The sequence below is a fragment of the Ictalurus furcatus genome, chromosome 21 (genome assembly GCF_023375685.1).
Source record: "Ictalurus furcatus strain D&B chromosome 21, Billie_1.0, whole genome shotgun sequence".
Taxonomy (NCBI): domain Eukaryota; kingdom Metazoa; phylum Chordata; class Actinopteri; order Siluriformes; family Ictaluridae; genus Ictalurus; species Ictalurus furcatus.
In genome coordinates, this window is record NC_071275.1 from 19,420,481 (window position 1) to 19,431,514 (window position 11,034).

At 46.0% G+C, this 11,034-nt stretch overlaps 1 protein-coding gene across 9 annotated transcripts in view; it reads left to right on the forward strand.

The window, feature by feature from the left end:
* The window catches only part of itpr1b (inositol 1,4,5-trisphosphate receptor, type 1b), a 115,480-nt gene that overhangs the window by 29,325 nt on the left and 75,121 nt on the right, over positions 1-11,034 (forward strand). For 5 of the 9 annotated variants that reach the window (XM_053652970.1, XM_053652972.1, XM_053652973.1 and 2 more), the window contains 19 exons: positions 875-1,047; positions 1,451-1,570; positions 1,866-2,060; positions 2,632-2,883; positions 3,030-3,171; positions 3,265-3,418; positions 3,542-3,732; positions 3,945-4,131; positions 4,268-4,319; positions 4,423-4,588; positions 4,876-5,046; positions 5,526-5,597; positions 5,968-6,105; positions 6,378-6,503; positions 6,982-7,182; positions 7,266-7,517; positions 8,003-8,128; positions 8,833-8,961; positions 9,260-9,277. In XM_053652970.1, coding sequence (XP_053508945.1) covers positions 875-1,047; positions 1,451-1,570; positions 1,866-2,060; positions 2,632-2,883; positions 3,030-3,171; positions 3,265-3,418; positions 3,542-3,732; positions 3,945-4,131; positions 4,268-4,319; positions 4,423-4,588; positions 4,876-5,046; positions 5,526-5,597; positions 5,968-6,105; positions 6,378-6,503; positions 6,982-7,182; positions 7,266-7,517; positions 8,003-8,128; positions 8,833-8,961; positions 9,260-9,277 — 2,865 coding nt within the window. The remainder of the gene's footprint in view (positions 1-874; positions 1,048-1,450; positions 1,571-1,865; positions 2,061-2,631; positions 2,884-3,029; positions 3,172-3,264; positions 3,419-3,541; positions 3,733-3,944; positions 4,132-4,267; positions 4,320-4,422; positions 4,589-4,875; positions 5,047-5,525; positions 5,598-5,967; positions 6,106-6,377; positions 6,504-6,981; positions 7,183-7,265; positions 7,518-8,002; positions 8,129-8,832; positions 8,962-9,259; positions 9,278-11,034) is intronic. The other 4 variants (XM_053652977.1, XM_053652971.1, XM_053652974.1 and 1 more) reach the window with 1 other exon arrangement.

Consider the following 11,034-nt stretch of genomic DNA (forward strand, 5'->3'; position numbering starts at 1 on the left):
AGCGCGCACTCCAGACACATATTGGAAAAAAATGTATCTTAGAAGCAAAAGATAGACTCGGAGTCAGACTCTGAGGACATGCGCACTTCCTGTCTGTCATTTCCAGAATAACACTGTTGTCTGACTGCATGAGTTTGTTCTGTAACACAGACCGGCACTGTTTTGTGAACTTGACGTGCACAGAGTCTAATCTAAGGAGGGTTTTTACGAGCTGGCGGTGTTCAGTTCTGATATAGTAGTTCTGTGAAATGCGCAGCGGTTATTAAAGAGCATTAAAGACTCTTTGTGTCGCGCTTCCTCCAGTCCAAGCTGTTTAGACCTTATCTCTGTCGCAAGGGTGAGCATGGTTTCCTGACTCTTGACTGCATCTGGTGGTCTGTAATAACCTCTTATCTGGTGCCTTAGAATATTCTAGAGAATAGTTTTATATTCTATAGGTACATGCAGTAATAGTCTTCGACCCAAAGGGACGAAAAATGATGCACGTAGATTGGATCATGTACAACGACGATGTCCTCGTCGTTGATGAGAGCCACGCAAGCCTGCAGGTACGCGTTTCGTGGACATGGCAACGCGAGCCACAGTAAGTTTTGGCTTATCGGCGTGGTGTTGCCACACGGCAACGAAAGAACAAAACTGTCCATCGGTAGAAAAAACAATTTATTAGCAGTCTCTTTATGCTTTATGAGCTGGATCAGGAGCGGAAACAGGCCCTATAGTTGATGCCGTACCTTGCCTTCACGTATCAGACGGGACACACGGACCAATCGGGAGCAATATCGGATTCGTTTTGCAGCCGCGCGTGCTTTTTTATTTATTGACTTTTGCCGTTGACAGTATGCTGACCCGCTTGACTCCCCTTGTCTCGGTGCAGGAGTACATTGCCAAGCAGTTCCGGTTCATGCAGAAGCAGATCGGCTACGACGTGCTGGCCGAGGACACCATCACGGCACTCCTACATAATAACCGCAAGCTGCTGGAGAAGCACATCACCGCAGCTGAGATCGACACCTTCGTCAGCCTTGTGAGAAAGAACCGTGAGCCTAGGTGAGCGGCGAAGAAGGGGCGGAGCTGGTTTCTGTGTGGACAGATGCTTTTTTTTTTTTTAAAAAAAAAAAAAAAAAGGAGGGTGGAGAGAAAATGGAAAACTAATAAGCACCTAGCCAAAACATAGAAGAGAGAAGGGATATAGGGGAAAGGACAGGGTGTGCTTAAAGTGTTTATAATCAAACACAGCGATGAGTGTCTGACAAAGCAAATTTAATAAACCGATCAAATAAAACGAAAAAATAACGTCAGGTGACAGAATAATAAGTACGATGCTGCGCCAGAGAACCTTCACCTGCACGGCTCTACGCAGGACCCATGTCAATATCTTTTTAATAGAATAAGAGGTCTGATAGCTCTGTACTTCATTTTCTTGTGTGTGTGTGTGTGTGTGTGTACACAGGTTTCTGGATTACCTCTCCGATCTGTGTGTGTCGATGAGCAAATCCATCCCAGTCACACAGGAGCTGATTTGTAACGCGGTGCTGGACACAGCTAATGCCGACATCCTCATAGAAACCAAGTGAGCTCTTCCGTGCGAAACCGCCTTTACGTATCTTTACGTCTATATCTGTAATTTCCCTCATCTACACGTATTAAGCTCATGGAAGCTCAGAACACATTCGCTACCTCCACACCAGCACCGGTTCCGTCTGTATACACGCACCGTGTAACTACACCTTCACGGTTTAAACAAACAGTTTGATTTGTACCTTAAATCCCCCGTGTGTTTGTACGCTTCTGTAAACATGTTCTTCTGATTATCTCTCTCTCTCTTTCTCTCTCTCTCTCTCTCTCTCTCTCTCACTCTCTCTCAGACTTGTGTTGTCTCGGTTTGAGATCGATACTCTGAATGCCGGAGAGCCTCCACTGGAGACAGAGGAAGATGTGGAAGAGGTGTGGTTGTTTTGGAAAGACAGCGGGAAGGAAATCCGGAGCAAGAGCATCAAGGAGTTGGCGCAGGATGCCAAGGAAGGCCAGAAGGAAGACCAGGAGGTTGTCAGTTACTACAGGTAATACCTGCTCGAGTGGCGCACAGGACGAGTGAACAACACAAATACGATCAGAATACCGTCAAGGGAATGATATCAGGGCCAGGCGATATATATCGATGTAATATGGGTATCGTGATAAATGATATACGCGATACACTTTTTTCTGAGATATCGTTGGTATGGTGGTGTATTTCTTTTTAAACGTTTTTAATAAGTGCGAATGAAATGGTCCTGAACGGACGCTGTTGATTTGACGGAGTAAAAACCACCCCCCTCCCCCCCAAATCTTACTTTTCTTTAAGACCGAGATGATTATCGTCGAAGTCAGTCTAGCGTATTTTTATTTATTTATTTATTTATTTTACTGCTGTATTGCGGACAGTTTGCTAGCTAAGTTATGTATCGTGATGCACACAGTGTGTCGTAGAAATGTCCTCAAGAATGGTGAGGTAATATTTTTTGTCGTATCGCCCCGCCCTGAATGATACGAATACGATTGAATGAAATCTAGGAAATGACTCATTTGAATGGGATTTTTTTCACAGTACCTGGTTTGAAATGTCAGCTGTTCTCCCTCCCCTGTCGTCAGGTACCAGCTGAACCTGTTTGCACGCATGTGCCTCGACCGCCAGTATCTGGCCATCAATAAAATCTCGGGTCAGCTGGACGTGGACTTGATCCTGCACTGCATGTCAGACGAGGACCTGCCCTATGACCTGCGCGCTTCCTTCTGCCGCCTCATGCTGCACATGCACGTGGATCGCGACCCCCAGGAACCCGTTACACCTGTGAAATACGCCCGCCTGTGGTCCGAGATCCCCTCCAAGATCGCCATCGATGAGTGCGTCGACTTTTATTTAGTTATTTCCCTGAGCTTCCGTATAAAAGCATCATCATCATCATATATTCTCATAGCCGCATGTTTCTTCTTAGTTGGATGATTTTATCATCTTTTTTTAATATACGTATTTTTTTTTAATCTTTCAGTTACGATAACGACGGCACTACCAGAGATGAAATTAAGGAGCGTTTCGCTCTCACTATGGAGTTCGTGGAGAGTTACCTGAGGATCGTGGTGTGTCAGAACGTTCCCTTCTCGGACAAGGAGAAGAACAAGCTCACGTTTGAGGCGAGTTTCCGCAGGCTTCCCGTTCCAGCACGGTCAGCCGTCGCGTCTTTTTGTTTTCCGAGTGTCTGAATCCGTTACCTTGTCCCCATCCAGGTTGTGAACTTGGCGCGGAACCTCATCTATTTCGGCTTCTACAGCTTCAGTGACTTGCTGCGGCTGACCAAGATCCTGCTAGCCATATTAGACTGCGTTCACGTCAGCACGATATATCCCATGAACAAAATGGAGAAAGGCGACGAGAACAAAGGTGGCGTTTAATCGGTCACCTGTCAAGTGTTATGTTTTATTTATATATATATATAGATATAGATATAAAAAAAAGAGATATTAGCTGATCTGTGACGTTTTTTTTTTTCTTCCATCTCTGCAGGTAGCAATGTTATGCGGTCTATCCATGGCGTCGGAGAACTGATGACCCAGGTTGTGCTAAGAGGGGGCGGCTTTCTGCCCTCCACCCCTGCAGCACCCACGGATGGAGAGGTGGGCAAGACCCAGACGGAGCCTGAGAAGGAGGACATCCTGGTGATGGACACCAAGCTGAAGATCATCGAGATCCTCCAGGTAACACGAGGCCCGTGTTTGTGTCCGTTCACCGTGTACGTAGGTAATGTGCATGTAAAGCCTTTAGGATGGTATTTTATACATGCAGAGTGTTCTATGGGTGCAGGTTGTTCACTAGGGAAAGGTTGGTAAGAAGTCAGTCGACTTGGTGGTATAATTATTTATTAACCGGACTGTCGTAAGAACTCGTGCTTGTCTTTTTCACGCTGCAGTTTATCCTGAACGTGCGCCTGGACTACAGGATCTCCTGCCTGCTGTGCATTTTTAAAAAAGAGTTTGACGGAAGCAACACTCAGACTGACACTCTGCCTAATCCTAATGCTAATGCTAATGGTAACACTAGTGGGAATTCTACTACTACAGCTACTGCTAATGGGGATGGTCCTAATAGTATACCAGGTGAGAGCTTGAACCGCATGCGTAATTCTTAAGAGTTTTCTTATATATATATATATATATATATATATATATATATATATATATATATATATATATATATATATTTTAATTTGCTTGTCCATTTTGCCTTCAACAGCACTAGATTTTGAGAAAATCGAAGAGCAGGCCGAAGGGATCTTTGGTGCAAGGTATATACTTGTGTTTGTGAGTGTATATATATATATATATACGAAGCATGTTTAGTGCTTTGTCCTTTGGTACTTGAAAGGTTCTTTGTTGTTATCCAATCAGCGAGGAGAACACCCCACTAGACCTCGATGACCACGGAGGCAGAACGTTCCTGAGGGTTCTTCTGCACCTCACCATGCATGATTACCCTCCGCTGGTGTCTGGGGCTTTACACCTACTCTTCAGACACTTCAGCCAGAGACAGGAAGTGCTCATGGCTTTCAAACAGGTACACGCACGCACACACTCAATTACGCTTACACTCAGCTTTCAGAGAGGTTTAGTGTTACCTTTTGGCTCAGTAAGTGTCTAAATAAAATGCACACACACACACACACACACACACACACACAACACTTTCCCTTTTTCTTTGTTTCTGAAAACGAAATTTTTCTTTTTAACCCACTTGCATGAGCTGCTAATTCTAACCCCCAAGTCAGACCTCTCTCTCTCTCTCTCTCTCTCTCTCTCTCTCTCTCTCTCTCTCTCTGTCTGTGTTTCTCACTGTATCTTCAGGTCCAGCTCCTGGTGACTAGTCAGGATGTAGATAACTACAAGCAGATCAAGTCTGACCTAGACCAGCTGCGCTCCATCGTGGAGAAGTCCGAGTTGTGGGTGTACAAGCGCCAGGGGGATGACGTGCTGGACGGAGGCGACGGTCCATCTGAATCTGACCACAAAAAGAAGGTTTGAACGTTATGCAGGAAATAAATATAATCCCATCGGCTCATCTCCGAGACCCACCCCGAGATATACATATATATATATATATATATGTTATACAAAATATAACTTGCTTGACCGTGGATAGACCTTGTCACGTGTGTGTTGAATTATTGATTAGTTTAGAATCATGTTCACACTTCTCAGGGTAACGAGTGTTGAAATATTTATCCAGGAGCAGTATGTCAGCTTCGGGCGGGTCAGGATTTGAGCCCGGTAATTTAAATTACTTTATTTAATGTGGGTCCATTTCCCATGTTCACCTGGGGGGGGGGAACAAAACAAAACAGAGCCTGGTGCCTCTTCTTTCTTTTTTTTTTTTTCTCCCCCCCCCCAGATCAACACATAGCCAGTGATTTCGGCAGTGCTCGCCCTTGTTTGGATTGCTGTTGAATAATTACTGTGTTTGAAAGTGGCCTGTTTTGTTTTCCCTCGTTATGCAGGGTGACTCAAGTGGCATGGAGAAAAATCAAATGGAGAACACTAGCAGCTATAATTACAGGGTTGTCAAGGAGGTAAATGTGCCTTATTTCTATAGTCAACACACACACACACACCTGCAAATCTACACAATGCAGCACCATGACATAGTGGTGAAGTGGTTGTTACATGCTATTACGGCCCAACGAACACCAATTAAACTCCTTCATTCAGAACCGTAGATGATAAGTCGGAACGAAGGCACGTGTTTCGAACAACGCGCTCGTGCACTGTTGCTTCCTCACGTGCTCTCGTCCACACGTACTCGTTCTGTCCTACTCGTACTTTAATCTGCCTTCTGTTGATTATTCTGTTGAATGAAATGTCGTCGATCTGAGATACAGAACCGACGCAGAATAAGAAAAAACTCTCTGTCGCTTTCTTTCTCGCTCCCGCGCGGCGAAGATCCTGTTACGGCTCAGCAAGTTGTGCGTTCAGGAGGGCGCGTCGGGGAAGAAGAGTAAGAAACAGCAGCAAAGGCTGCTGAGGAACATGGGAGCTCACGCGGTGGTGCTCGAGCTACTTCAGATCCCCTACGAGAAGGTGAGATTTCCTATGAGAAGATTCTGCTGTCAGAAGTCTGTGGTGAGAATTATGAGCATCAGGATGTGGTCAGATCTGCTGCTGATCAGATGTAGTAAGACGTGTAGTAAGAGATGAGGTGTCTCGTAAGGTACGCTCTTGAAAACGAAGGGGCCTGTTAAGGACCCTGGTTTGGGGAGAGTTTAAATAAATAAATAAATAAACAAACAAACGAATAAATAAATAAAGCCGTAAACTAAATGCGGTAATGAGGTGCGTTTCGGTTTCGGCAGGGCGAGGACGTTCGAATGCAGGAGATCATGAAGCTGGCGCACGAGTTCCTCCAGAACTTCTGTGCCGGGAACCAGCAGAACCAAGCCCTGCTCCATAAGCACATTAACCTCTTCCTCAATCCAGGGGTGAGTCCATGGAAATTAACATCTGTGTTGCATGGGGGCAAAAAAAAAAAAAAAAGTCCTGGTTGGCTTTCATGGGAAACTCATAAGGGTTATCCAGCATCTAGTGCGTGTCCTGAAAGGTCTGATAAGACAGATAAGACCTTCTGGTAATCTGCAGTGGGATATGTTTCCATGACGAATGCACCTACTAAACTCCTATACAAAAAGGCTGTAGCGATGAGGAATAGATGGAAATGTAGCATGGCCTCTTAGGAAATTGAGCAATACTGAGACTGTTGATTGTTTTATTGAATATACAACATTCATATTTATCCCCTGAAATGTCTCATGACTAAAAGTCTCATAATCCCAGCACTACGTGTCCTCTATAATGTGTGTTTAACCGTGACACGACCTTCCCGTCTCTCTGTAGAGCGATTTAGTCCGCCGTACTGCGGCACCGGTTGCGTTTATCCGCGACTCTGCTCTCCCCCTGTAGATCCTAGAGGCCGTCACCATGCAGCACATCTTCATGAATAACTTCCAGCTGTGCAGCGAGATCAACGACCGCGTAGTGCAGCACTTCGTGCACTGCATCGAGTCGCACGGCCGCCACGTCCAGTACCTCAAGTTCCTGCAGACCATCGTCAAGGCCGAGAACAAGTTCATCAAGAAGTGCCAGGATATCGTCATGGCAGAGGTGGGCGACTTTTAAAGCGCCGTCAACTTTAACGCTCGTTTCCTTCTCGCTTCGTTTTCATCTCCATCTCCATCTGATCGTAGCTGGTGAACGCCGGAGAGGACGTGTTGGTGTTCTACAACGACCGGGCCTCGTTCCAGACGCTGGTGCAGATGATGCGCTCGGAGCGAGACCGGATGGACGAGAACAGCCCGCTCATGTACCACATCCACTTGGTGGAGCTGCTGGCCGTGTGCACCGAGGGCAAGAACGTCTACACGGAGATCAAGTGCAACTCGCTGCTGCCCCTGGACGACATCGTCCGTGTCGTCACCCACGAGGACTGCATCCCCGAGGTCAGACCGTCCACCCTCCGTTCGCTGTACTCACCACGACTCGATCCCACCGGGTGACACGTCGAACAAGTATCGCAAATACTAGCTTTGCCGTTATAATAATATAAATCATATAACTAATGCGTCCACGACACCACTGATACCTGCTCCCTGTGTAAAAGCGATCCGATTTATTTATTTATTTATTTTCTACTTTATTTCCGTTTTAAATACTAAAAACAGGAAGTGATTGAAGATTTTCATCACACTCCAAGGGGAAAAAATATTCAGTAAAGTCAATTTTGAACACTTTTGTCATCCTGTATCTAAGAGCCGGTCGGGTCTTTCGGTAGTTCCCGTTTTAGTCGTGCGTATATACCGGTCTCGAGAAGTCGTATTTCTATCACGTATCTCCCTCTCGTCATGGTGTACGCGTGGATTTATCTATCTATCTATCTATCTATCCATTTATTTATTTATTTATCAATCGTCTCGTTTGTCTACAGGTGAAGATCGCGTACATCGACTTCCTAAACCACTGCTACGTAGACACAGAAGTGGAGATGAAGGAGATCTACACGAGCAACCACATGTGGAAGCTCTTTGAGAACTTCCTGGTCGATATATGCCGGGTAATCGCCTCCGAAGCAGTTTCTGAACCCCCGGTTATTTATTTTTTTTGTCGGATACCAGATAGAACCGCAGATAGGCGAGATATTTTCAGCACGTCTGAATCCACCATCGGGGGAGCGAGAAGTGATGAATTTGCATTCTCTCTCTCTCTCTCTCTCTCTCTTTTTTTCCTCCATCTGATAAAGTTGATTTCTGAGGTTATTTAAAGTGTGAAAGAGAAAAACAGGAAGGGCGGCCGCTAACGGGTGTTGCGTTTAAATCCGTGGAGCGATGAGACGTCTTGAGACACTGTGAAGTTAAGAGTTCAGAGGAAAAACCTCTGATGTTTGTGGAATTCCCGTTCAGTAGATATGATCGTAGCGTCAGGAGCGAGTTTTGAACATTTTTTTCAATTGGTTTTTATTTTGTACAATAAACATTTAATTTCACAATCTATATGTGTTCGAACCCTGCAAAGCTGCGAGTTCTAACCGGTTTAGCAGACACTGCTAATCAGGACGTGGAAGTGCATTGTTTAATTTGAAGTGCTACAGAGTTACAGTCATCCATGTTGTTTTGTGTGATCTTTGCGTCACTGTGCTGCGATTCCTGACACAGGAAGGGTGAATCAGAGCCGGGTTCTGACTTTACTCAGCATGGCCTACGTATGCGTGGTGTTAATTTCTGCACCATGTTGTGTTTTGTTATTGTTTACGCCTCGCAGGTCTGCAACAGCACGAGCGACCGCAAGCACGCAGACGCCACGTTGGAGCGATACGTCACCGAGACGGTCATGAGCATCGTCACCACTTTCTTCAGCTCGCCCTTTTCCGATCAGAGCACTAGTTTACAGGTAATCGTCGCCAGGCGGTTCTCCGTCGACCCCGAGGCCCTGCTTTCTGTTAAGCGAGACGCGAAAGCACACAAAATAACACGCCGGTGTTCGTAAAGAAAGAAAGAGACTTCCTGTATAAGTCTCAAGCGTGTTTGAAAGTTAATATCGGAGTTTAACGATTTGCTGAAGACTTCGATTTGTTTAATAAAGGAAGCAGCATATTTTTTTTTATTTTTTATTTTTTATCATTTCGACCCCCCCTCCCCTCCCCCTCCCCCTCCCCTCCCCTCCCCCTCCCCCTCCCCTCCCCCTCTAGATGGCACGGCACATGTATGTAAGTACCAGTAACCCGTCCTCCTCCTAACGCCCCCACCACACATCCTGGTGTTCCTTTACACATCTCATACCAAACACACACACACACACACACACACACACACACACACACACGCGCACACGCACTCACTCACCGCTGAATTTCTTCACACACACGCGCACCACACACATGTACACATTTCTTTAGAAAAAGCCTGACTGCTTGGATTGACTCACAGCTTTCCAAGAACTCAGACTGTGCATTGCAAAGTTTTCCAAAAGCAGTGAAGCCAGTCATTGGTTACCGTTCCTTGCATTTCTTTCACACACACACACACACACACACACACATACTCTATACAGGCCTCTGTGCGAGCCTGCAGATCCGGACTTCCCAAGACATATCTGTTTCACAACATTACTAGTGCGGTTGGGTCTTGCATGGCAGCCAAATGGTTTTACTGTGTGTGTGTGTGTGTGTGTGTGAGTGCGCATGCACGTTTACAAATGTGTCTTTTACACACTGTGTAGCCTTGGCTGGGTGCGTGCATGGGTGTCCGTGCTAATCAGCTAATCGTTACCGCTGACTGGTGCGACCGTCCTTGGAAACTGTCGTCACTTTACTGGGGGATTTAGCGGTTGCTCATCTCCCCAGAGTATGTTGAGTTTTTAGTAAACACCACCCACTATCCCTTCTGTACGCTGACCCTACAGTGACACTGACTTCAACATTCAGACCGGTATTCGTCTAGGTACTCCCCCGGATTGAACTTAATCCACATGTGCTGACAGATGTTTCCTGTTTGACGAGGATTTGTTTTGGTTTCGCCATTTGGCTTCTGATCAGGAGATTTGTCAGCTAACCGAGCGCTTTCCGTGTTTCCCGTATGAAAGAGGAAAACGCTCGGTTGTTCTCGAGCACGAACAGAAAACTAGTCTGGAGCGTGTTCGATTTTTTTTTCCACGCGGCCCACAGTTCCTTTTAAGCAGAAACGCACGTGCGGGAGGCACGGTGACCTCACGCAAGCACGGTTCAGTGTGAACGCGAGCGAGCGCGGCGCGGGGTATCTCTCTTTCTTTTCGATTATGCAAACCATACGTGTGAACGAAAGCAAGGCCGATTAAAACGAGCTCCGTTCGTGTCCGGCTCAGACGCTTGAAACGATCAGTCCGATGAAGCCATCGTAAACGTCTCGGCCGGACCAGAATCCCGAGTCATCACTCCTTCGGGTCTAACGGTTTCGGGTCAGAGCCGTGCCGTTTGTCTCGTGTGGTTTTGTAAGTTGTTAATAAAAAGAAAACGCTGACGTCTGACGACGTTTTATAAGGACCCTCAGGACGTTTCCACGCAGCAGATGACATCACTCCGTCTTTCCCCTCGAGTGAGGTGCGACACCGTCTGCACTCTATTGTTCTAGGCCTCGCTTCTGGGCAAACTAACAGAGGTGTTGCGCAATACAGTGTGGTGACATCGATGGTTTGGTTAGTCACATTTCTAGTAAGCCTGTCCGGGGAGCCGTGCACACCTCGGACAAATCTGAGGAGCTTTCGTGTCTTGGGTATTCGTTGTATTAACCCTTCAGGAACACTAGGGCTGGCTGGGTTTGTTTTGAGATTGAACTGCGGATTTAAAAAAATAAAATAAAATTGGATCAGTTTGTGAGTGATTATTAGTTCTAATCCGTCGTGGACAGTTTATGAATTCAACATCACGTGGAAAGTTTATTCCTAAGATCAGACCACACTGTATAAACCCATAGGATTTCTTATTTAATT